The 27,834-nt window shown below is 41.5% G+C and overlaps 1 protein-coding gene across 1 annotated transcript; it reads right to left on the bottom strand.

The window, feature by feature from the left end:
* Nucleotides 1-484: 484 nt before the first annotated feature.
* slitrk3a (SLIT and NTRK-like family, member 3a) lies at nt 485-5,105 on the bottom strand. The gene is made up of 2 exons (XM_028574225.1): nt 5,038-5,105; nt 485-3,287 (listed from the first exon to the last, which is right to left on the bottom strand). Exon 2 carries the CDS (start codon nt 3,227-3,229, stop codon nt 521-523), a length of 2,709 nt encoding a protein of 902 aa, XP_028430026.1. The 5' UTR covers nt 3,230-3,287; nt 5,038-5,105; the 3' UTR covers nt 485-520.
* Nucleotides 5,106-27,834: the final 22,729 nt, after the last annotated feature.

Raw genomic sequence — 27,834 nt, 5'->3', positions numbered from 1 at the left:
AATATATGTATTTTCTCTCTTTCAATCATTTCCTACAAACTTAATGTGCACGGCCTCCGGGTGTTTGTACATCCTAGTCAGGGGTAAACGAGACAGAAAGGAAACCCCCCAAGTCAAGGAGACGTCCAGCTCCTGTGCGTCTTACACATCATGGTAACTCCATAAAAAGGGGTTTTAGTGACAGATGTATTTTAGGATGTTTTGTATGTTTTATTCCCCGGTGCCCTTCTCGTTCCCCTTTTGCTCTCTCTTGGGCATATATAGATATTTATATATTATAAAAATAACGGCTGTTGACATTGCTGGCTACTCTGAAAAAAGGCACTTCATTGAAATATCTGAGAATGGCCTCTCCTCCAAAGTGATTTGGTGGGGAAACTTTGTTGTAATATAATATTTTATTTTATACCATGCTGCTTTTTAAAGTTTGCTTCTTTTGATATTGGTTTTGGGATTTTTTTTGTTTTGTTTTGAGGGTGGAAAAGTGAATGTGTTGTTTTTTCTCCATGGGTTAGAGATGTTAAAACCGGTAAGATTTTTCCAAGACTTCGAGGTAATCCGGCTTGGTTTGAAGTTTGGCCCTTAACTCGAGGTAATCGCTTTGGGACGGTTCGGGGTAGCAGCCTTTCCCCGTCGTGAAAAGCAATGTCTCCTTCAGCCGTGCATCCTGCTGCAAATCCGGGTACTGCATGCCTGGTGGGTGCGCATGCGCCACATGCATGTCCTTTAGTTTGGGTACTGTCCCATACAAACAGTCTACAAAGCCCACTGTTGGCGTGGGCCTCTGACTGTCAATTACTGTAGGGCAGAGCCCTCCGTTCTCATGAAATCCTGCCATTTCAGCCGTGGAGTGGTTGACTGTGACGATAGTGTTGAGTTGAGAGTTGGAGACAGCCAGAGTCCACTCTCTCTCTTTCTCTAACAAGGTTCTGTAGTTACTGTTGCTACTGCTGCCATTTTCTTTCTTCTGTGAAAAATGCACTCTGTCTTCTGCTGCTATCTCCCCCTCTCTAGGCTTATAGATGGGGTTGTTACACATCTGAGTCACAGGGTGGGGGATGTAATCATAAACGTGACCATGAGCATGTGTGTGACTAGTGTGAGTGTGCATACTGGGTGTCGGTTTCTCTGGTGTGCCAGTGTTACCGGCACTGCTCTGCCTTGGTGGGTCCTCAAAAATCCTGCATTGCATTTGGATCCCTGTCAGATCTACCTCAGAACGTTTCCGGAAGGGAAGCTTCTTCCTGCGACGAAGAACAAAGGCGAAAAGCCCGGCAGCCACAAACACAGCAGAGATGAAGAGGATGAGTAGGCTGAGGATGAGGACAGACAGCGGGACAGCCCCTCTTCCACCTGCCTCCCCCATGTCAGAGCTCCCCGTGGTAAGGTCATCCCCACCAGGCCGGGCGGGTGAGGGGCCTGAAGAATACTTGAGCTCAGGACAGATGACCTCAACCTCCAGTGAACGCAGGTCCTTTCCAAAAGCAAACTCAGGTGTCTTGCAGATGACATCTCCAACCACAATGACAGAGGAGAGCTTCTCCAGCCACTGTTTTAGGGGGATAATATCACAGGAGCAGTCCCAGGGGTTCTGATGTAGATCAATCTGGACAATAGAGGTCAGATGCTCCAGAACGCCATGCACAGGCAGGGAAAGGAAGTAGTTGTTGCGGAGGTTGAGGCGTGCAAGGTTGGTGCCAGCAAAAGCTTCATTGGGGAGGGAGCGTAACAGGTTGTCACTCAGGAAAACCAGCTGGAGGTTTGGCATTAGGGAGAAGGAGTTAGGTTGAATCTCACGTATGACATTATACTCAAAATAAAGATAACTCAACATCTGTAGCCCCCGAAACATCCCAGGTGTGAGTCTCTCAATGTCATTACCATTCAGATATAAACTTTTTAAGTTTGGCAGGTTGATAAAGGCGCCCTCTTGGACGTAGGATATCCGATTATTTCCTAAATGCAGTAAATCCAAACTTGAGAAGTTCCAAAAATCAGAACGGTAGATTTTCTGTATTAAGTTCCCACTGAGATATAATTTCTTGGCATTGAGGGGCCGAGGCAGGAGCTCAGAGATGTTGTGAAAGCCTTTTTCTTTACAGTTTACTGTTAGCCCCAGGTCATTGATGTGGAGGTTGCAAGTACATCCAGCTGGACAAATTATTGGGATGGGAGGCCTTGTTTGGTAGCCAGCAACAGGGGGCTGGTTGATGCCTGGGTAGATGCTACGAGGGGTTGGAGGGTTCTTTGTAGGCCGAGATCGTTTGGTAGGCTTGACAACTCTTTCCTTGTATTCCACAGAAGAGGCTGTGTTGTGAACGGAGGAGAGCATGGAGGAAGGTTTAGTAGGCCATGTGTTCTCATTGCTGAATGGGACCCGGGGAATTCCGAGCTTGGCCTCGATCTCTGCATCGGAGAGCAGCGGACAGAGCTCACTGCGCTTGATTTCCCGTAAGTCTTTCCCATGTAAGTGGAATGGGTACTCACATGTGATCTCACCAACCAAAGCTGTATAAGGGATTCTCTCCAGCCATGTTTTTAACTGGACAATCTCACACACACAGTTCCATGGGTTCTCCTCCAGCTGGATTTCCATTAAGCTCCTCCCAACGTACTCCAGTGTGCCCTTATACGGCAATGTCTTTAGTCTGTTTCCTCTCAGGTCCAGATGTGTGAGTGACACAGACCGGAAAAGATAATTTGGGAGCACAGGGATCAGATTGTCATTTAGTATGAGCACTCTTAATTTGTGAAGGTGCCTGAATGCACCACTTTCAATCCGTTTGATAACATTGTAGTCCGCCTGGAGATATTCTAAACTCTCCAACCCCAGAAAAGTGTCATTCCGGAAAACGTCTAGTTTGTTTTCATGTAGGAACAGCCGTTTGAGTATTCCTAAGCCATTGAACGCCCCTGCGTGGATATCTTGCAAAGCGTTATTACCCAGATTAATAGATATGGCATTGTTGAGGTGGAGGAAGCTGTTAAAGTAAAGCTTTCTCATGGAATTTCTCTGCAGGTTGAGCTTGAAGGGCCGGCTCCATATCTGGGAGATCTGGCTGACATTTGTAAATCCTTTACTGTCACAGTGGACGTGAAAGATGCCCTCTTTGACCTCGCAGTAGCAGGGCTCAAAGCAGGGCTCGTCGATCTCCTCTGAGTCTTCCAGTAGTGGGATCGGGGTGGTCCATCCTAAGGCTATGGTGCTCAGCAAGGTAACCCACAGCATCCTCGCTGACACCAAGGGGATGAAGTCTTGGCTCCAGGGACAGAGCCACTTCACAGCACTGCAACAAAGAACAGAAGAGAGAGAATGGATGGGAGGGAGCAATTTGGGGTAGGGAGTTCACACAGAAGTACACACACTCACAAAATGAAGTTTGAGGTGTGAGACAGGCTGACAGAGGTATGTGAGACAGAGGGAGGCTGCATTAGTTTCAGTAGAATGGAGGACAGTTTTGAAATAAATACCAATGAGTAATTGAATGAGATTGGAGACTTTCAATGTTGCAATATTGCTACGTATTTCAAACAAAATATAAACCAAGCATTCTTGGATGGGCAATGTGATACCCAGCAACACATACAAATCTCCACATCCAGACAGTTAACGTCAGTATGTAGGGGGAATTGCCATTTATTATACAGCAGACGTGCTGGTAAGGTCGCAATAAATCACCTCAGAGATGCTTATCGCCGTGAATAAAGAACAAGCAACAGCAGGTGGGTGAGGTTAGTGGTGAGGAGACACCGTCCCCTGCTGTATTTATTACATAACCGGGACCTCAATCCCTCTTTCAGTAAATGAAAGTCCAGAGAAGCACGCTGGAAATTAGAGTAGGTGCATCGAAGGTCTAATGCAGGAAGAAGATGGGGCCAGAATATTTTTCAGCTCCGTGTCCATTATTGGGACAAGATGAGGACTGTCAAGGGACTTGACTGAACATCCATATTGGTAAAATTAATCTCAACATATTAACATGTTCTGTTCTCGTCTATAGATATCTGATTTAAAAAATGTAAACAATGCCGCTCAGGCTAAATACATTTTATGGTCTGGATTTACCAGGTTATAGATGCTAAACACGTGTCATAAATAAGGAGGAAATAGTCCAATAGGTCCAGTGACTCCGACGTGCAGAAAACTGCAGAGCCGAGGCTATTCGCCCACGGCTTTTTCTTTGGTTAAATACCCCATGTATTAACCCAAATAATAAGAACACCTGTCGCCTTATTCGTTATAATTGATCCTGCCATTTACCAAAAGTACAATCAGTACAACTTATTGTGGCTTTCCCAATTGGTGTGATGTTTAGGGGAGCAACGGCAAAGTTGCTGCTCAGAGAAGCTCATGAGGCTGTGTTTTAGTAGGTACGGCCGGCCTAGAAATAAATAACATATATAAAGTGAGGACACATAAAAACAACAATATATTAATATTATTTAATTAAAATATGTCAAATTTCGCTTTAATAAAAAAAAAAAAAAAAAAAAAAAAAAAAAAGATGGGCTGATGGAAGATTCCGTTTAGCTACTATCTCCATGGTCTTAGGTGGGAAAAAGTCTCACACACACGCACGCACGCACGCATGCACATAAACTCTGGATATCTTTTGTTTAGGCTGTGACTTTTCATAAACGCACGCACAGGGCTGTCCGTTCAAACGAGGGTGCTGGAACCAGAGGAGATGCGCTGGAACTGCCGGAGCAGAGCCGCTGTCCATGGTGCTGAAACCAAAATCCCAGCAAACAGGAAAAGAGAAAAAGCAGGGGGAAAAATATTGTAATCCCAAAAAAGACGTGACAGTAAAACGCGCCAAGGAGAAAAAAAAAGAGCTCTCCTCCCTGTCAAATTCACTTTTTTCATTGCCTTCTCCGTGCGTAATCCTCCAGGATGTATTGATTCCGCTTCCATGATAGAGATCAGAAAGCGCAGATGCGATGTCAAAAAGGTACTAACGACATGTAACGCAATTACAAAAAGTGCGTGTAATATTATGTTCCCTTGGGGTCTATCAAATAGAGTGGTATACCTACTTAGTTTACTGGGATTCCAACTTCACATATCCTCCTGCGATGTGTTCTGTTGTTGCCTGGCGAGTCCCGCTCACCGTCCGATGCCGGGCTGTAAGGAAGAGAACAAGAACCGGGGGAGGGGTGACCGAGCCGTTAGAGGAACAGGAGGAAACAGAGAGGGAGCGATGGAAAGAGAGAACAGGGCATTGAGAAGGGAGAGAGGAAGAGATGCGCATGTGAATGAGCCACGGATTCAAAACCAAACTCAGGACATTCTCCACAGCCCTGTACTTACTTGAATTAAAAGTGTTATTCGCCGTGAGTCGCAATTTCAGCACGAGCTATTAGAAGATTTAAATCTTGAATGTATAACTTATTAAGACCCTATTAGATCTAACATGCACCAGTTTAACCAAAGCAGTCGAGAATCCCGCTCTCATTTACTGAAAAATCCTCCAAAATAACCTTGCTGTCAATCTAGCGGAGAAAGCAGAGTGTTTGTTGAAATACATGCCAAGCATAATGCAGTAGCCTTTCGTCGTGACATTGGCAGAAAAATTGTGAATAAAGAACAAACGGCAATAGATCAGACGATCCGTAATCGTCGATGTATGGAGAGCGATTGTTGTCCCTTATTGAAGTCCATGGCTATGCAGACACCAATGCACGCACGCACACGCACGCACACACACACACACACACACACACGCACACGCACACGCACACACAAACACACACACACACACACACTTCCCTCATGATACACTCCAGCAGAAGCAAACGTACCATAAGCACTCACCTTAGTTTCGTACAGCAATTGGACAGCATCAGGAAAAAAAGACCACTAGTATGAATCTTGTTATATCTCTCTCTTGCTCGTTCTCTCTTTCTTTCCCTCTCTCTATTTCTCTCTCTCCTTCTCTAACCCTCTGTCAGTGGTTGAGGCAAAAGAGAGGAGAAATGAAGACGTGATAGGAATGCAGTCTCTCCCACTCTCGATCTCCGGTGTCTCTTACTCTCTCCCCTTCTTTCTCCTCTCCTTTTTTTCTAAGCAGTTTGCTTAAAATGCAAGCCCTCGACTTGTACCCGTTCGCTTTCTCTTCCTCCCCTCTCCTCCTCCTCCTCCTCTCCTCCGCCGTCGCCGCCCCCGGGCAGCGCTCAACAACAGTGTAGCGGGTGAGAGGGTTCTCTCGGTTTCAGGACCGTGTCTCTGTCCTGTGCAGCAGAAGCAAGAGTCTGTGGATCATATCGACGGTTGGGTCAGCTGCTGCTTTTTTGTGTCTTTCTTTCTTTCTTTCCTCGGGTCCGTTTCCCTGTCGTGCGTCAGAGAAGTGAGTGACTGAGATGGGGAAGTGGAGGGGAGGGGGGAAGCAAAGGGGTGAGAGACGCAGTGGAGAGATATCTGGCGGTGAGAGAGAGAGGAGGAGGGGAGGAAAAGAGTGATGGGGACGGTTGCGTTATAGTTCTGGATGCTGTCGAAAGGAGGAGAGGAAGCGAAGTAAAGAGGGGAGAGAGTGAGGAGCTCTCCAGCTTTCGCAGCGGGGACGCGCATCAAGGAAAAAATATATAAATAAGAGTCAGGGAGCGCGGAGTGGGTGAGACTACCAGACCTGTGGATGACAGTCAGGACGAAAGACGACTCTCTCTCTCTCTCTCTCTCTCTCTCTCTCTCTCTCTACGTGCTCTTAATTTTGAGAAGTATCTAATAATAATCACATTGATTGTCAATTCTTCAGCTGGGTTAATTTTCTCGGGTGCACTTGGGCGAGCAAAAATGTGCAATACTTCTTCTCCCTGCTGTGGAGACCAATAGGGTGGCCGCGGTTATCTACAGCAAGCGGGGAAGAGACAGGGAAATACGGAGCGCCTCAGCTTTCCCTTCCATTTGCGTGCCTTCCCCCGCCTCGCCTCCAGCGGGCAACACAAGCCCATGTTGTGAGCAGCAAGCCAAGCCAAAGCACGACTGAGACACCATCACGATTCCCAGGTCCTGCAGCACTGCAAGGAGGGGACTGATTGCAGTGGAAAGTTGAAATCTCCCCACAGTGTCTCTGATTAGAACACAAAACCTGAAATCTTTTAATAATTATGGTAATTTCCATAAAGCTGTGATATTAGGCTGTGGTAATAACTGTCTTAAGATAGGTGTTGTTTATATTTGAATTCAAGCACATTAAATAAAAAATATACCTGATTTGTGTAAACAAACTGCTGTCTAACACTGCAAGGCTTTTTCACATTTGTCCTTAAACAGTTGGTCATTAATGAGCCACCAAAGTTAATGACATTAAGCCAGACTTCTGTATTATTCATTTTTGTGATAGTTTTAGATGATACAAGGGTTAGGGTTAGGTTAAGTATGAGGTATATAAAAATTATAAGAACATATTAAGGGCAAAAAATTGCAAGGTCAAATGATAGTGGTACGGTTAACGTGACAGTAGTGATTAATAGCAGCTGAGTCAGCAAGTCAATGTTAACAGTGTACACCAGACTGATCATAAGGCTGCTCAAGGCTGCTGGTGGTTCCCTATAACTCCACACACAGAATCCTGTTGATTAGAAGAATACACCTTTATCCCATTTGTACCTCCTGTTGAGGTTTGCCACTTTACATGTTACAGTGGATTAAAAAAAGGCTAAATGGTTGAAAATATCAGAGGAAATTCTCATCATCTCATATAAGAAATGAATGAATCTGCACTGTTGTTATCCTAAATGGACACCTTTCTATTAATATTTTAAATTGATTTCCCAATTGATGGATCGTTGTAGTGTGTTACAATGCAAATTTGCTTCGTCAGTTTATTACACACAACCCAAGCCCATGCACACCAATACACACAGGGATACCGTACACACAGCCACATACACAAGCAGTGAATGAGAGGTTAGATAAGAGTGTTTGGGAGCAGCTGGTGGTCTGTAAAACTGTCATTCTTCTGTATCAAAAGCCATCATTCACTCCTTCAGCCTGTCAGCTGATGTCAGAAAATACTAAGATGAGGCCACTACAACCCCCTCATTCAGCTCACATGACATGTATTGGACAGAGTTTGTCACAATGAAGCCGTAGTAACCTTACGATTACAGATCAGGGCTAATGAGATCACCAGTTAGAGCAGGAAACATTTGACATTGATCTGTTTGGGTTTGACAAGTGTCATGCCAAAACAAAAGCCCTTGCTCTAAAATAAAAATATTCAGAGTGAGTGACAAAAAAAAGTGTTGGTAGGCCTATAACATCAAATTTTCAAGTGATGAGGTCATTTTTTACATAGCTAGTAAAGTGGTAAACAACTTTGCAGCACCAACATGATTTAACAATTGATGTAGTTTAAAAAAAAAAGAGAGACTTCCTTAACCAGAAAAACAACAGCATTGGTCGACATAAAATGTCCTATATGTTTTCCTGTCACGCTACTACAGTACTTGTGACAGGGGGCGAATAATGTCTGTTCCCTCCCTGAACTGTTGTTACACTGCCATAAAACCCCTGAGGGAAGAGGTGGTTAGGCGTATATCTCTGACCAGCAGTTGTTGATGTGATGGCTATTCAGAAAAAGGTTGCATGAATAATTTTTGTGACTTGGCATGTTGGTCATTTAGGAAGGCATTTGTAATGTTGATAACAAAAAGCAAAGTAAAAGTACAAAGAAAAGCACAGTCAAAATGTTTGACTGATATGTCTGGACATCGTATTAGACAAATATACATTCGTATAGGCCATTAAATTCAACTTGGTCCTCACTGACCGTTTAAGGTCACCACTGCATGATGAAGGGACATCAGTGACAACTCTATCATCACGGACAGCAAGCAGCAGTGTGACCAATGGGGAAGGAAATGGCTGTCAGCACTGCTCAGCCACAGCCACACCCAGAAATGAAAAGAGACAGGAGATGCACCCATACAGCACATGCAGCAGAGGGATGTCATTACTTCCCCTAAAGCTAACAGTATGTGGTACAGTGTGGTGATCATTCAAAAACTCTGTGTACAAGATTGGGACAAACTGTTTTGGATGGAGCTTCAGGTAAAGATTGGCATGGTTCATTAATATGGTAACATATAAGCTAGTAGCTACAACATGTATACTTCTGACTAAGAGATGAACATCCTTTTAATTATATAGGTCCTACTAGTACTGCCATAACTAAAGTTTGGGCTCCATTAAAAAAAAAAAAGGGGGCGCCTTTTTTTTTTTTTTTTTTTTTTTAGCTGTCGCCTTTCGAAACTTTACATTGCCAATTCTCTGCTTGTTATTAGGGGTTTCAGTGACATATCTCATGTCACATCCTAAGTCGTTTGTGGACCACAAAGGGATGATGGGAGGCACAGTCAAATAATTCCCTGTCTATTGCTCTGTCTATGTCTATGTCTCTCCTCCTGTCACTCTGCCTGACTGCTTGGGAGTCAATACGTCTGAATGTTGGTCTGCCTTTCTTGCTGTCCACTTACATCCCTGCCTGGCTACCTGCCAACCAGACCACCTGCCTGCCAGTCTTTCCACCTGATGGCTTGCTTGTTTGGCTGACTGGCTGCCTGCTTTTCTGTCTGTCTGTCTGTCTTACATGGCTGTGTGGATGTGATTTAGTTGTCTTACATTCAACATAGACAAACAAAGACTGAATTAATCATATAGTGGAAGCTTTTGAGAAGAGAATAGTGTGACAGAGATGGACAATTTTTTCACTGTTTGTGAATCAATAATATCTTGTACTTTGCTTGGTTGAATGCTTTTTTGTACTCTGTAAGCATATTAAGTCACTGGAGGATAAGCACCAACCATAAATAACTTTATTAGTTAGACATCTAGCTGTGTAGCTCATCTCTTGTAGTGGATCTGTCCACTCACCCCTGAGCAAGGAACACAATATGACATGTCATGTTTTTTAATTAATAACACTGTAGCTTAGTCTGTACTCTGAGAAATGCTGCATGCATTGTTGATGATGTTTTGAGATGAAGAGATGTTATGAAAAAAAAACAGAATGATTGTAGAACCTTCTGGAAAAAACCCCCACAAATAAAATTAACATGTTGTTGTTTATCAATGCTTGAAGAGCAAAATAGAAGAAAAAAATTAATTTGATGATGAATATGGCTAAAACTTTATATATATATATATATATATATATATATATATATATATTAAGTGGTTTCTGCATTCTAGTCGAATTAAGAGGAATGTGTAAGGGGTGCTGACTGACAGCCACAAGATAAAGCTATAAAGGGCATTGTGTGAAAATAAGGAATCTGCCGCTGCGTTCACTTTAAAAGTTTTCTTTGTAGTTCAGGGCCTTGAAATTTCAATGTGTTTCCAGAGTGAGAATGTAGTCTGGCCTAGGATTTAAGAAGCAGTGGCTGGGGAAAACTTTGACTTGGAAAACAGGACTTAAAAGATTCTTTGAAAATATCAATTTATGTTTGTATTAGCTAAACCCCATTTTCTCCTTTTAACATCAACCCCAGTATTTTATGTTTCTATTGTAGAAGCAGATTCTCACAGGATTAGTCACTGCAAATATACTGGGCCACAGAAATGAGGTATATGTCACACTGGGGTTTGCTTTAGTGAATTCTTCCTAAGTTTATGAACTCTCTATGCATGCACGAGTGTCTGTGTGTACTGAAAAGCACTTTAATGTGGTCACATCTGAGTGATTGGCCCAACAGTGCAAATGAAGTTCAGGACAAAAGAGCATCCAAATATAAAAATGTGCTCTCTCTCACTTACAAACACACACACACACACACACACACACACACACACACTATTTGACATTGAGAGTCAGCGTAATCCTCTGATGAGAACATTGCACTGTAAGGAGAGCCTCATAGTGTCTCTGTATTGACCACAGATACCATTATAGAGCTTCTTGTCATGGAACCCAGGAAAGTAATTGTCACTGTTACTGAAATCAATTTCTGTCACCGTTACAGTGCACAACAAGACACCAAGAGAAGAGTACCTATGGTAGTGTGACGTTTCTTGTTAGCTTGCATAATAAGATAATTAAATATAGTGATTTAATGGGCCACACTCTGTCCTATCTGCGCCTGTCACTGCACTTTATCTTTCTGCAATTTTTTCTGTGTCCCTCGATACAGCGAATTTACACACACACACACACACACACACACACACACACACACACGAACACACACACACGCACACCAGTTAGTAGGGCAAGTTATATAAGGAAATTCAAAAGCAGATCACTGCGGTTCTGTACTTTTTTCTTGTCGTTGAGCTTTGTATCACAATAGAAGTCTAGAAAACACTGCAACAAGTGTGAATGTGTTAAATAGCATTGCTGAAGCCTACAATGCTATATACTAGGGATGCACCGAACCCAGAGTTCGGTTCGGAATTTGGCCGAACTTTGGGCTTTTTGACGGAGTTTGGGTACTGCCGAACGTTAGAATTTTTTTTGACGGAACCGAACGGTACCAAAGAGAAGTAACGAGAGGCGAAACTCGAGAAAAGGAGAGGCGAACGTTATAGAGTATAGAAATAACGAGGAGAAACTCAATAGAACGTTCCATTGCAAACAAAACTGACACGCACCCATGACAGATTTGCAGCTCCGCCATCTTGGACTGAACTATCTATGTTACTTCACTACGCTTTGTAGAGTTATGTGGTCGACGTAATGACGTAGTTGGAGCTAGACGGAATGCAGTCGCAACCTAGCAACGGCAGTAAGCTGTAAGAAAGTGAAAATGGAACTTGTGAGCAGAAAAAGTGTTGTTTGGAGGTACTTTCAGTCAAAAGAAGGCCATTCAAGTCCAGCTACATGTTCAATTTGCAATGCCGATTGGTCTCGTGGTGGCGAGGACCCTAAACAATACACAACATTGCCGCTGTTGAGACATTTGCGTATGAAACATCCGAAAGAATACGAGTTGTGCATGAAGGAATGTACAGACAGCAGCCAAAATGCAGCAACTTCAGGTATGGCAAAGGAAGGACAGTCACAGCTAAAAACTTGTGTTAACCAGACCGAGCCTCTCCCAGGCTGTCAGCGTTCTCTCTGGAAATGAGTCTTCCTACAGCGGGAGCGGAGTGACCGAACGGCCGGCTGCTGCTCGTTAGCTAACGGTAGCTTTCTAATTCCAACATGTCTTCATCATACACTGGTTAGCGAAAGTTTGCAAAACAAAATTGACTCTCATCTGGCGATAACGATGTACTTTCCTACGATGTGAATAGAGCGTGGGGGTAGCCTACTTTATGGGATTATAAATCTAAAAGGCTAATATTTTGGATATTGGTTGGATCTTGAGATAGGGTAAACAAAGGCCTTGTCAAAAATATTTTTTCCCACTTGTGTGCCAGGCATAATGTTGCCTATTCTTTTCTATTCTATTTTTTACAGTTAAAATACAATGAAAAATGCACTGCTGTGGACGTTGTTTACTTCATTAATGTGTTTACTGTGTTAAGAATGGGAGTAGGGTTTGGTTCGGGATTCGGCAGAATCTTAACCAGTAGGTTCGGTATTCGGCAGAACCCCAAAAATCTGGGTTCGGTGCATCCCTACTATAAACAGTCCCAAATAAGCTTATTTAAAAACAAAAATGAATAAATAAATAATCTACCTGCATTGAGAGTTGGTGATGAACTTTTCTTTTACTTTTTGAAAAATGCACAAGAAGTACCAGTATATTTTGTGGGTTGATTCACTTTATACCCAAACCCATGCCTAGGCTGTGCTTGTACTATTGTTAATTCACGAGAACCTGATTTCTTACGGGCTTAAGTGTGAGTGTACGTATAGTAAAATATGTAACAAATATTGTGAAAGGTTAAATTTAATAAATTGTTCTGATTAATTGATTATTCACTCAACCATGTACAAAGAGTTCTCACCTTTGAGAATGCTAAAAAAAAAAGCCCCTAGTTCATCCTATTGCCAGACAGGAACAATTTGCAAAACCCTGGATTACGTTCAATTGTTCGATATCTTTGTTTGAAGTCCAATGCCAATGTTTAGAGAGAGATCATGGTTATGGCTGATAAACTATGGTATGGTTAGGGTGATTCAAACAAAACACTTGGTTAAGGAGATTGTGGGTATAGTTAATAAAAAGGTTAATTGTGGATCTGTGACAGGAGGCAAACTGGTCTCCTGCATGAAAGTTAAACAACTTGCAACAACTTGCACAATCCTTCAATGACCCCAGTCAGATAATTGACCCCATGAGACAACTACTGATCATTGGACTTGAGTGTGTCTGTGAATGCACCTTCCATGCACGCATGTTTTGTTGATCTTCTAGCAGTCATGCTGGATGAGGTTTTGAGCCAGTGGCCAGATGGTGTCCTCGCCAAAAGCCTGTGTTGCGTGGCACGCTCTCTCTCTCATTATCTCTTCTCTGTATTTCACACACAGACACAGAAACACACACATACAGTCTCCAAGCCTACCGTCCCATCCACTATATCACTCTGCTTGCTGAGAGAGAGAGAGAGATTCTCAACCTTATTCTGGAGTCTGGTTATTTACCTGAGATCTGGAACCACGGACCACTGGAAGTCTAAGGGCCCTATCTTGCACTCAGCGCAATTGCCTTTGTACACCGACACATGTATGATTCCTATTTTGCAAGTGGACTTTTCCCTCCACAGACGCACGTTGGTAAATTAAGGAATGTATTTGCGCTCCCGGGGCGGTTCAGCAAAAAGAGGAGGCGTGTTCCGGCGCAAACGTTCCCTGATGCTATTTTTCAGTTTCAGAAAACAATTCCGCCGCTGACCAGAAAAAACCTGGTCTAAAGTCAGTGGCGCGTTATGCAGATGCTATTTTAGGGGCGCATGCTTGGCCATAATGTAGCATGTGCGCAACGCACATACACTTTGCTTCTCTCATCTACACGGACGCAGCAGTTCCCATTTTTGCAAACCATACATAATTACAAAGAAAAATATTACTGAAAATGCGCTTCAGGTGTTTGGATAGATCAGGAAGCACTTTAAAGTAAAGTCCTCAAAAAGCTTGTGTTTTACACAACATTTCCATGAATCATGGATGTGTTGATGACATAAATGAGGAAATATTAGAGGACTTAAGGAGACGTGATGTTGAACTACGGACGGATTGGACACTCCGGTGGATTCTGGTCCGGGAGTGGCAATGCGCGATGCGCTCCTAGTGGAGCGGGTGGACGGAGATAGAGTGAGGGGAGGAGGAAGGGGCACAACAGGTGCAGGTGGTGCCCAAGACGGGCATTTATTACAATCCGCCATGGAACAAGCGCGCCTGCTCTTAAAGGGAATGTGAGATGACGCTCTGATTGGTTTATTGCACGTTATGCCCAAACCACACCTAGCTACTTCAGACCAACCTATTTTAGATTTGCGTCGGGCGCAAGAGTCATTTATCCTGCCGGTATAATAGCAACAGCACCCGAGATCCGCCCACAAAGCTACTTGCGTTTCACGTTTGATACTTGCGTTTCAGATCGTTAAAATAGGGCCCTAAGACTGTAAGACCTTGCCTTTGCAGGTGTATGCTAGCCTATGGCCCTATTATCACCAACACATTGACCAACTTTAAACAGGTGAAGGAGCAATTACCCTACACCAATAAGTGGCATTTGAATACCCCAATATAGCACAATGCACACTTAATGTCTGGTAACAAACCCTTTGCTTGTAAGCAGTGGAGTGACAGGGGTATTTATACTTTAGACCAGCTATTCAGTGAGAAAGGTATGTTGAGTTTTGAAGACCTGAGAGCTAGTTTTGAGGTCCTCAGGACATTCTTCTACTTTTATCTGCACTTAAGATCAGCCCTAAAATGTTATGGAGTGCCATGAGGAAACAGTCTTGAGGCGCACTCAGTCATTAAGTCAGTCAACAGTTTGTCGATGTTCCTGTGAGAGGATTAGTGTCCAAGATTTATGCTAAACTGATGCAAGTATCCATAGGATAACTCCCAATAGTAAAGAAATGGGAACAACAGCTGAGCCCTGAGGGGAACGCAATTAATTAGGAGACAGTTTGGAACAATAATTTCCACTGTTCCAAAAACACAAATCACCAGTATATCCACTTCAACATATTTTATGTGATAGGTCATATTGGACTCCTCAGAAGAGATACGTCTCTAAAGTCATTCCCACTCCCTATTGTACTTTCTGTCAACCTGAACTTTCCTGCATATGGTCTGAGAGTGTGAACAGGTGCATGAGTTCAGGGATAAAACAACATCAATAATATCTGATGTGATAGGATGTAGAGTTCCTACTGACCCGTTTGTTTTGTTACTTAATGACGACTCTAAATTGCACCTGCTTGGGAGACAGAGGAAAATTTGGTTAGCCGGCTCAACTGCAACCAAGAAAATGATAGCTCAGTGCTGGCTCCCCCGTCACTCGCTTTGTATAAAACAGTGGTTGGCGGATTTTCTGGACATAGTTATGCTTGAGCTCTCTACAGCAAGGATTAACAAAGCCAAATCATCAACTATCAGCCTATGGGAAAGCGCAGCAGCACAAATATCAGACTTAATGACCTCAACCCCACAAGAACTAGAGGAGAGTGATTAGACAAGGTGTGGTTTCTGTTTGTTTGTCCTTGAGCCCGAAGAGGGGGGGCTTTTGGGAGAGGGTCTTTGTTCTTGTTCAATTAGTGTTTCTTTGTTCTGCCCGCCATCTGACATTACCTGTCACACATTGTGGAATTTGTTTTGTATGTCTGAAGGTGCTAATAAAAAAATGATCACAAAAAGCCTAATGGGAGCTGGCATTGAAATTCACAAGATCTACTATCTCGACTTTATTTATTTTTTCTCTCTTCTTTCATTCATTTTCATTATCCTTGATAGAGCTGCAGACTCGTAGATTAAAAATGTACTATTTTAAGTTAAAATCATTCAGTTACAGTCATCTGGTCTGAATGACCAAGCTGCATGCAGAGTCTGTCCTATAACCAAAAGGTGACAGATTTGATACTCCAGCGACGTGTTCTGCAACAGCTGTGAAAAGACAATGATGAGGCTCAGCTATATTTTATTTTAGTTTTTATTTCTTTTTGTTGCTCTCCACTGTGCTTCAAGTAAAATTGCATAAATGTATGACCATTCTGGTTCTTCTAATGTGGTTCTCACATTAGAAGAAGGGATATTGTTTATTAAGCTGTAGTTTGCAAGTACTCTGGTGTTCTTGAACTGGCCTAAATCCAGATGAATCAGAGCTACAAAAGCCATTTTGTGGTGTCAGGAAATCAAAGAGCAGGATGGTTAATCTCTTCTGTACGTTTTTCAGATTTACACACAGTGATCAGATTGTTGGTGTCAGAAAACAATGTAAGGCAGTTCCTCTCTGACACATTTTCCCCTGCATCCCAGTTTTTGACAGAGGGAATGCACCCTGAAACAAGAAGAACTGGGTCATCTCACTGACAAGATTAGCTCTGGGTTTTGGCCAGTTTCTGTCAGTTTGACCGAGATAGAGAGGCTACACTGACAGAGGTGTAAGCTGTGACAGCTAGATCATCCAAATAAATGTCTGAAGTACCATTTAAAAATCATGACAAATGACAGTTGAAGAAGAAACTGTACTCTTACTCCACTCTATTAGACTCGTTACTTTTCGTTTTACCTCTTTGGTATTCTACGTGTCATTGTTTTTATCCCCCCGCGTAAGCCTCATTTTAATGTTTTATTTTGACAGAGAGAGAGACTTCCGCTAAAGGCTCTACCACGTGACTGTGTTTCACCAATCAAACGTAGTTGTGCAGTTTTGTCACATGACCATACTCAATCTCAGCTTTACAGTCGTAGCAAAACAAAAATGTCAGAATTAACCGTCGGCAATGCAGACACAGACGAGGAGGAACACCCCTGGCCTCATGTTGAAAGCATGTTTACCTTAGTAAAAGCGCAAAACAGTAGCTACATTGCCTTGTTCTAGTTCTGCCTGCAGAGCCTGGTAAAAAAGTATAAAGGTTTGGAAATGTGTGTTACTTGTGCTTATTTATTTTTTATTTATTATTTTATTGATTTAATTTTTTAAGTACTTGAATTTACCTGGATTATTTTAATGTAAGCTATTTTGTAATTAATTTAAATTTATTTTCTTGATTGGATGAACTATAATTTGCCTAAAGATGATTATTTTGTATTTTTGTCTGTCTGATTGAATGCTTGTGTTAAAAAATAAATCAGACGTTACTCAACAGTTACTCAGTACTTAGGTAGTTTTTTCACCAAGCACCTTTTTACTCTTACTCAAGTAATTATTTGGATGACTACTTTTTACTTGAGTCATATTATTCTGAAGTAACAGTACTTTTACTTGAGTACAATTTTTGGCTACTCTACCCACCTCTGAACATGTACCATAGTTGTTGTGACCAAATAGTGCAAAGATAACCATCACTTTTATCATAAGAACTAAGAGTTTGTTATTAAAAAGATGATACATAACCTAGTATCCCACATTTGTAGTTCACCGTGCAACAGGCTGCATGCATCACCCCAATACTCTGCTTGGGCACTGTGCTGCAGACAAACTCTAACCGCCATTATTAAAGTGATGAAGTAAATCATACACAAAAAAAATTGAATAACATTAATTCTGAAAAATTCACTTATTGTTTGCTGAATTATTGATTTAAGGTTATCTTTTAACTAGACAAAATATTTATTTATTGAAAACGTGGCGCAAAAAATAAGTAAGTGGCTTAGCAATGAAAGGTCCAACTGAAGGCCAGCGTCTATAGTGCGTGTGCTGTCCAGCTGCTAAAGCAATTATTTTACTCTCCAAGTTGTGGTTGTAATGCAATAAATGTAATTGTAGGCCCACAGGGAGGAATATTAGATATGCAGTACTGTGTGACATACCAAATAAATGCTTCATCTTTACAAAATGTACCACCTACTGCAGTAAGTTGATGGTACTGTAATAGCATTATGGCCAGGACCTCCAATCTGCTTAGTAATACCCATATTTGGCAGAATGTGCACTGTGACCATCACTTCAACTCTGAGTCATAAGTTGTACATGTGTCACGATTTAATAGAACATATATAGTAAAAACTTTGAGTTGAGTGTACAAGTTATTTAATCTTACCCTACAGTCACATTAACTACAAAAGACAGCAACACGCACTCGCTTGATGGACGTTCCTGGGCGTGCCTAGCCTACTCCTGGTTGCTTGGCAACAGTAAACAGAAATTCTCTGGTGCCACCTTCAAGAACATCTTACAAGTCACTTCAGAGGTATTGTCAAGTTACAAGAACGGTGTTTTTGGATTTAAAAGTATTTATTTCTCGATAGGGTTAACAAAATATGAGATAAAATGCCAAACATATCAGATATACAGTATACAGAAATGCGATGTCCTGAAGCGTTGCCGCCATCTTGAATGATTTTCTGTGAATCGAGCAACCAACGTATATACGTCACGCTGCCTTTGTCACATCACTCAGCATTTGCTTAAAATAGACTTCTTGTCTATTTTGGCCCCGCCTTGCTCATGGCAGCGGCAAGCTCGTCGCAACGGCCACTGCCATTGAAAATGAATGGCAGCCTGCCACTTTTTTGCTGTCTCTTGTAGCTAATGTGACTGAGGGATTAGGGTGCGTTTGGCCAGGTTTAAATGGAGTAATCTAACTTGGATGCGCACCAAAAGTGGATGAAGCAAACATACGATTCAATCAAACTCTGGAAACTTTGTTTGTGGTAAGAACGTGATTCGTTCTTGAACTGTGTACTCTGCAAGTCTGAGCTAAATGGCTCCTGTAGTCTTTGTAATCTGAGATTAAGGCAGCTCATGGGGACATTCTAAAACGCTTAACGTGAAAAAGCTTAATGTGGCTTAAGGTTGAAAAACAACGATCAATGATCACCAAATTTCTCATGGCCATATCTTATCATGAACACTTAAGCCTGTCAAAAAAACTAAACTGAAAATTTCTTTCTCATATTGCTCCTCATAACCACTGAAAACTATCAAAAAATCTAACCCAAAGTCCAACTATTATGGACGTTATTTGACATTAAGCATTTTATTCATTGACGCCTATAGGAAACAGTTTAACGTGGCTTAAGGTCAGAAAACAATGACCATGATCATTTCTCATGACCATGTCTTGTCATAAACACTTAAGCCTGTCAAAAAACTAAACCAAAATTCAACAATTATAGAAGTTATCTCACATTCATTGGCGCCTATGGCGAGGAAAAGGCTTAACATGGTTTAATGTACCTAAACAACGATCAATAATCACCAAATTTCTCTCTCATATTGCTCCTCATAACCAATGAAAACTGTCAAAAAATCGAACCCAAAGTTATTTTTTATTGATGCCTATAGGAAACAGCTGATTGTTGTTTAGGTGCATTAAAACACATCCTTACAAAAGGTCTGAATGATCCAGAACGGCCATAATAATTGGACTTGGGGTTTGATATTTTTGACAGTTTTCAGTGGTTATGAGGAGCAATATGAGAGAAAAATGTGGTGATTACTGATTGTTGTTTAGGTACATTAAACCACATTAAACTTAAGAATGTCCCCAGATCATGCAAACTGAAGCAGCTTGCAATGTTTCTCTCACAGAAATAGACGGCGGTCAAGCTCACCCTCACTTGCAGTTCTGTGGTCAAAACAGCTGCCGCTAAAGTTGAAGACACTGCTGAAGTTTGAGTTGTTTAGGTACATTAAACCACATTAAGCTTTTTCACGTTAAGCGTTTTAGAATGTCCCCAGATCATGCAAACTGTAGCAGCTTGCAATGTTTCTCTCACAGAAATAGACTGCGGTCAAGCTCAACATCACTTGCAGTTCTGTGGTCAAACCAACCGGCGCTAAATTTGGAGACACGCCAGAGCAGATGTAGTAACGTTGCTCCCGAAACAATGTCTGATTATTTAAATTAAATGAGCTGGTTTGACCATGGAGATGCAAGAATATGCACACAGAACACAGGACCTTCTTCCTGTATTTACTTTCTTGCTCCCGCCCCAGACACATCTGACCAATAAGTGGAGTGAACATTCTTCCGTGGTTTGTAATGACGCATTTTGGTACGCTTGGATGTTTCTATGTCTGAAACAAAACCAAACCAAGGGGAAATCGCTCCAAGTTTACGAACTCAACTAATTCAGACCAGGGCAAATAAACTATAGGTGTGAAAACGCCCTATACAAGCTATTATGTCCTCCAGGCAAAGTTGTTGGCTTACATAGCTACACAATTTGTCTTTGTTACTTTTGAGAGACACAAGGCAATGGCATTGTTTTACACTGTTTTCCTGACAGAGGGAATGAACCCAGATACTGGAAGAACTGGGTCAACTCTCTGACCTCTATATGGCAAGAGTAGCTCTAGGCTTTGTCCAGTTTTTGAATGTTCAACCAGAGATGAAGAGCGTATGCTGAAAGAGGGAGCCATAAACACTGGTGTAGTGCCGCTCAGCAACATTAGCAGCAATAAACAAATGGTAACACACAAACTTATAGTTAGTTTGAGCAGTTTTAGTCTCAATGGTGTCTCCTGAAGTGGCATTGAAATTGTCATTTTCTCAATAATTTGACATGTTCCTGATTGAATGAATGGATAAATAAATGAAGTAGTGAGAGGCAAAGACTACAAAATGGGCAATGATGTTAGCCTTCATTTGACTCACCCTTAATACACTGTCACTTATCTATAACTATCACATTAATTACATTAATGAAGGACTTAAAGCCAACTGACAACACAAATCATGTTGTGGAGTAACTAACCAAGAGAATTTGGATAGTTAAAGATTAGAAAACACTACCCATCATCATTCATTTTATGTTTTTCATTCAGAAAACTATACTGAAACTAACTGGGAAACAATTGACAAAACAAGTTTATTCGTAAAGTAAGTCTGATTTGGTCAGAGGGGTACATCCTCTTACGGGGAAAAACATTTTAACCTGCATGAAGGATTTATTAAAGGACTCTTGTATTACAATGCATCAGTTTTAGCTAGGTGTACCTAAAAAACCACAAAGTCATCTGTGTGTGAAAATGTAAGACTATAGTGTGATGTGCACGTACATTGACAAAGTAAAATTGCTTGATGAAAGCCAAATATTTCAATCTCGGAGTAATAGCAGGTCACAATTTACATTTTCACAGGTAAGTTTATATATTTGAATCACAGACTGTACCTTTAGGTTACAGAAGGACAATAATTTGCCTGTAAAAGAATCACAAAAGGTCAAATGTGAAGAATCAAAGACATCAGCTGTTTGGATCTTTGTTGTGATGTCTACAATGTCACTCTGTTGTAGCATATCAAATTACAGTCTGCTTTTATGCACTGAAGATATTAAGTGCTTCAAGTGACATACAAGGGCAAGCATGTGTCAGTGTCTGGAAATGCCTGTGTTTGTGTGGTCTTTTTGGATGCTTTTATACAGCATATTTGTGAATTATAAGGCAGCTATGCATAGAGTGTGTGTGTGTGTGTGTGTGTGTGTGTGTGTGTGTGTGTGTGTGTGTGTGTGTGTGTGTGTGCGCACAAAGCAGAAGGAAAAATTGCACTGCAATCATAAAAGCAACTTGCAATAATGCATATATGACAAGGCATTGTACGCTGACTAAATATAAACAGAATTTGGCAGAATACAGAATGAATGGTTGTGTCTACCATTTTAGTGCTATTCTTATTCTAATGGATATTTGAAAAATATATTGGAAATATTTTTTTTACAATAAAGCCAACCATTAATAAATCTTGTTTTAGGTCAGAAATATCAAACCAGTTTTGTCTGAATATGTCTCTGTCTATGTTTACTGGCCAGGATGTTATATATATTCTCAAGGGTATTAATGATTTCATACAGCCGGTACAAATGCATGTGTACTGATTTCTACAAATTAGAATTTATACATGAAACTTAAGCAGAAGGAAATATGAAAGATTTTTAAATAGGTTCCTAGTAAAGAGTTGGTGATGCAATCAATAGTAGTTGAAAAGTCATGCATTATGGAAACTATTGACTTGGCTGGAAGGTGTTTGCATAACTATAACATATTGCTTGGCTCAAAGACAATACAGCAATTCCAAACATTTCACAACCAAAGGTCAGTGATGTGGTAGAATCAATCTGCTGTGCTGCATGCATAGAGAAGAGTAACAACAACTACTGTGTAGAGCAGCGTAAGTTATTGCCCTGAGCAATACTGAGAACTGGCAGGAAGTTTACATTTTCTTATCCTATGGGATATGAGAGTACTGACCCCAGCCCACCTAGGGCCGACCCTTAGGACCAACACCACACTCACCACTCCCACACACACTGAGTGTCTGGGCAGTGCCCAGAGTCACAACTTCACACTATCCCAAGTCCTAGCACCACTCTCTCTCTCTCTCTCTCTCTCTCTCTCTCTCTCTATTTCTGACTTTGTGTTGGTCTTATTCACTTTACGTATATCATTTTTGTGTCTATTTTCTTGATAGAGGTTTGAGTCTGGCTGTTTCTGATTTCTCTTATGGAAATGGAACATTTTCAAATTGCATAGCATTTGGCTTAAAGTCACTGCACACCTACATTCCTCATTGTACTACTGTAATACTGTATTCTGGTCTCATTTGCATTCAATTAATAATTTACACATATTGAGGGTCTTATATGGTTTTAATTCTGTATGAGGAAATCTATACTTATTTGACATGCTGTACAGTGGAATTGAATCTGATCATGGACTTTATATTCTTCTCAATATACACTAATTATGATTAGATTTTCTTCCAAAAACATTTACAACTTACACATTTAAGCTCTTTTGCTATTGGGCTGCACCAAACCACTAAATGCATGTTTAGGTTAATGCATGCTTTTCCTATCATGACAATTAAAAAGAGTATTTTTGACGGAGATACAGTGTATCCGTAATCTCTGCACCATGGATGTTGACTGGGTAAGGTGAAGCTTAACTGACTGGCTCACATGGCCTTCAAAGCCATACTATACATGGTGTTATACTGATCAGAGCCTTAAATCAATATGTGGAGAACCTTTGTTCCAGCATTTGGTTCCCTGTCAGTATTATACTTACTACAGTCATAGCCAGTAATTGCTTTTCCATTCCAAGCACTCTTCCAGCTCTTGCACTCTTGAACACAAGGCTAAAAACCAAATCTCCCAGGACAATGAAAGTAAATGGCAATTTGAGCCCCAGCAGTAGATTGCATGGATTATACTGTAGTGCTCTTTCTGCTTTGTTGCAGTTCTGTATGACAGACAGAAAGATAGACAGAACTTTGGACACGTTGACTGACATACTACATGGGAGATTGACATACTTACTAGCAGGCTGGCTATTATGGGGATGTAGGTATTGCTAGCTAGTTGAGGGAATTGATGGCTGAGCAAAGAGTTTGCCTGGCTGACTTGTAAATGAATGCACAACAGAGATACACTAGTATATAGACGTGGTGACTACTCCACTTAATAGCAGCAAAACTTACTTTAAATTTGTCTGTTTTTTGCCAGTCAACTGACCGAAGATAGTAACTAAGTAGTCTATATCGACAAAGTTCCACTTCCGTGATTGTTCAGGTGCTGCCGGATGTCCCTCTTTTTAGGCCGAATGTCCCACATCTTCCGTTTTCTTTGTGTTGGCATTTTAAATTCTGGTTAATTTAGGAGGACTATGTTAACTGCTCCTCAGATCTCTGCAGAGTAAATTGAGACAGCTAGCTAGAGTCTGAGTTTACAACTAAAACAACTTTTGAATGTACACGTTCCACCAAAACAAGTTCCTTTCCGGGGCTATTTTGCAGAGGCACCATCTTGTGTTTGGGGCTTAGCGCCGCCCAAGACAGATTCTGATTGGTTTAGAGAAATGCCAATAAACCAATGCATGTTTTTCTCCCATCACGGAATGTTGTGTGGACTAGCCCTAGAGGGTCTGGCAATGCGGAGAGTGAGAGAGAGTTAGAGAGAGACAGAGAGAGAGTTAGAGAGAGAGAGAGAGAGAGAGAGAGAGAACAAACCAACAGATTAGAGAGAGAACAAACTAACAGATGAGAGAGAGAACAAACTAACAGATGAGATGAGAGAGAGAACAAACTAACAGCGGAGTAGTTTTAGGTACCAAAACGCGGTGCCAATAGGGCACTGGTTCTGACGTAAACTGTAGTAACGAGACCGAATAAGAACAAAACTTTTGGTCCCTCATTTTGGTGCCTGACTTTTTCTTTTTTTTCAGAAGCATCGCTGCACGGGACGCTACGTTACCGTTAGCTAGTAGCTGGATTAAACACAATGGTTAAATTGCTGACAGCATACGTTAAGCGGTGTAAAGTGTGACAACACCCGGACGTAACAGTCTGACTGCTGCTGCCATTGTCGGAAAAACAACACAGACGGTACGTTTACTTGAAAATCGGCAACCTTGTGGTGCATTCAAAGTTATTGTAAAATACCTTTTTTCCCATCTGGTGCTTGTTCATCATTTAATTTTGACCATATGTCCTTAGCAATAAACAAACCATTCTTTAATGTCGCCAACTGTCGTTTTGTGCTCCTTTTTTATATTTTATATTATATACATTATAAATATATTATATATATTTTGGTTCAGGCACCGTTTTAAAAGTATTGTTTTAGCACCGGTATCGAAAAAAAAAAAAAAAACGATACCCAACCCTACAGATGAGAGAGAGAACAAACCAACAGATGACAGAGAGAACAAACTTAACGGATGAGAGAGAGAGACCAAACTAACAGATGAGAGAGAGAGAGAGAGAGAGAGAGAGAGAGAGAGAGAGAGAGAGAGAAATGAGAACACAAACTAATCTCTGATTGGCTGAGCAGCTTCAGGCTTCTCTCTTCACGATGTCACATACCTCTCAAACACATTTACAGTCCTCTCTTTGTTTCACACACGCACACAAAACACAGACTTTTTCCAAGAGATGACGATGAAAATTAAGGATGCATATTTTAGGATCTAAAGCAGAGAACATCAGCACTTTTGCGAAAGTATAATTGCCCCCATTGAGTCAATCTTTTATTTCTTCCCATAAACAACTCCAACTAAACCATCCCCCCTAACCACTTTTTGGTCCTCTTTAACTCGTTACTGCTCTTCTCCTCTGCACAATTCATGTATCCTACTCAGACTTTCATTTGTTCTACTTGGGCAAGCACATTGAGAGAATACACCATTGATCTCCGATGTCCTTCAGCATTCTCATATCCATAAGTGATGGGACTCAGCTTCTCTCACTCGTTACTTTGTTTCAGTGTACCACATCATACTGTTGGATTAATGGTTCCAGTGCCTTGTTGTCTCTCTTATTCTTTTTACTTTGTTCTTGTATTTACAACCCTATTCATTACATCTCCTTTAATTCTCTTTCTCTCTTTCATGTTCACTTTCCTTGACCTTTTCTATGCTGTCTTTTGTTGTCTTTGTACCTTAACCCCTTTCTGTTTTGTGTCTCTGTCTGTTCCGTCAAACTACGTAATCAACTCCAAATATATTTTTTGTATTTCTTTTTAAACCTGCAAAGCAAATGGAAGTATACAAAATCTCACGAGCTTCAGCTCACCCAAGCTGGTTTTTATTTGCACATACACACCTGTACGTTAGAGCTTAATTAAAAGAAGCTGTTAATTAAAATGTTAGAATTGGGTGCACAAGTGTGTGTATGTGTCCATCAGTGGTGGAGGAAGTACTTAAGTAAAAGTACAAATAACCAGAGACATATTTACATTAGTAAAAGTAGAAGTACCACAATGACAACCCTACTTAAGTACTACTTTGTACTTTAAGTATTAAAAGTAAAAGTACTTGCATAATGATTTATTCTCTTAATCTTATTTGCATATTACCATTTTAAAATTTTAAAATAAAGAAAAAAAAAATTGGTTACTTCGTTAGTTTGCACCTTGGTCAGTAACGGCACCATGTCTAGTGACCCGTGATTTACAAAGGGGTGGTTCAGTTATTTTGATGCTGAGCTTCGACAGTATTCATACTGTCCACTACCACAAACAAGGCCTGGCTTTTAAGAAAAGTTCCTATCCTAACCAGCATAAAACGGAAATATGTTGTTAGAATCAGAATGCGGTTGGTTTTATTCATGGATGTATTTTAAGACTGTTTTATTTTCTTTAACCATGGGAGCGTAAGCAAATAAAGTGTGTGAAGCAGCGGAAATGGGGAGGCGGATATGAAGAGGTCCAGCCAAATAAATAACATATGACCGCATCTTACACAGCCTGGCAGAGAAGTAAACAATGCTGTGGTGAGAAATAGATGGCGACTATGATTTAAAAACAGGAATAATAAAAAACAAACATTTTAATTTTCACTTTTACCGGAGGCTGTATTACCGAGGGTCAGCGGCGCTGCGCCCGGGCTCTGGAGCACCGGAGCCGGCTTGGAAGCCGATGAAGGTTTGGTGGTGCCCTATATATATATATACAGTATCTATGACAACCAAACTTCACTGGTGAAACAAACGTGTGACGTTTTGGCAGGGGGAAAAACTGATCAGAAAATGTAACGGAACGTTGTAGAAATGTAGTGGAGTAGAAAGTATAGATAATTGAGCAAAATGTAACAAAGTAAAAGTCAAAAGTATGCACTATTGATTCTACTTAAGTAAAGTACAGATACTTGAAAAATTACAGTACAGTACAGTAGCAAAGTATTTGTACTTCGTTACATTCCACCACTGGTGTCCATGCACGTGCAGTGCATGTAAATAAAGTGACAAAGAAGTATAGTTTGTTTGTGTGACTGGGGGGAGCAGTAACGACATTGGGTGCAGATTTTGTTTTTGTTTTAGACATAGGCAAATACTAAAGGACAATATTTATAGTTGGGGAAACCTCCTGCATAGTCATTTTCATTAAAGCATAAGCTGAAGGGAATGGTATGTAATATGGTACTTCAAATATTTAGCACTTTGCTTTTCTCTGTTCTGCGTTTTCAGAAAGGGGAATTCTTTATTTCCTCTTCTACATGTATCCATCCATCAGTCCATCTTCGTCCGCTTATCTGGTGTCGGGTCGCAGAGGGAGCAGCTCCAGCAGGGGACCCCAAACTTCCCTTTCCCGAGCCACATTAACCAGCTCCGACTGGGGGATCCCGAGGCGTTCCCAGGCCAGGTTGGAGATATAATCCCTCTACCTAGTCCTGGGTCCTCGCCGAGGCCTCCTCCCAGCTGGACGTGTCTGGAACAACTCCCTAAGAGGCCCGAACCATCTCAACTGGCTCCTTTCGACGCGAAGTAGCAACGGCTCTACTCCAAGCTCTTCATGGATGACTGAGCTTCTCACGCTATCTCTAAGGGAGACGCCAGCCACCCTCCTGAGGAATCCCATTTTGGCCGCTTGTACCCTGGATCTCGTTCTTTCGGTCATGACCCAGCCTTCATGACCATAGGTGAGGGTAGGAACGAAAACTGACCAGTAGATCGAGAGCTTTGCCTTCTGGCTCAGCTCTCTTTTTGTCACAATGGCGCGATAAATTCAATGTAATACCGCACCCGCTGCGCCGATTCTCCGACCAATCTCCCGCTCCATTGTCCCCTCACTCGCGAACAAGACCCCAAGGTATTTGAACTCCTTCACTTGGGGTAAGGACTCATTCCCTACCTGGAGTAGGCACTCCATCGGTTTCCTGCTGAGAACCATGGTCTCAGATTTAGAGGTGCTGATCCTCCCATGAACCGATCCAGTGAGTGGTGAAGCTCACAGGCTGATGATGCCATCAGGACAACATCATCTGCACGCTGAACTGCAACCCCTCCCCACCCCGACTACGCCTTGATATCCTGTCCATAAATATTACAAA

This window comes from Perca flavescens, chromosome 3, assembly GCF_004354835.1.
Source record: "Perca flavescens isolate YP-PL-M2 chromosome 3, PFLA_1.0, whole genome shotgun sequence".
Classification (NCBI taxonomy): domain Eukaryota; kingdom Metazoa; phylum Chordata; class Actinopteri; order Perciformes; family Percidae; genus Perca; species Perca flavescens.
Note: the sequence above shows the minus strand (reverse complement) of the source record. Positions and strands in the feature narration are given on the sequence as shown.

Coding starts and splice junctions, on each gene's coding strand:
- slitrk3a (XM_028574225.1), bottom strand. CDS start 3,229: ATGCTGTGGGTTACCTTGCTGAGCACCATAGCCTTAGGATGGACCACC.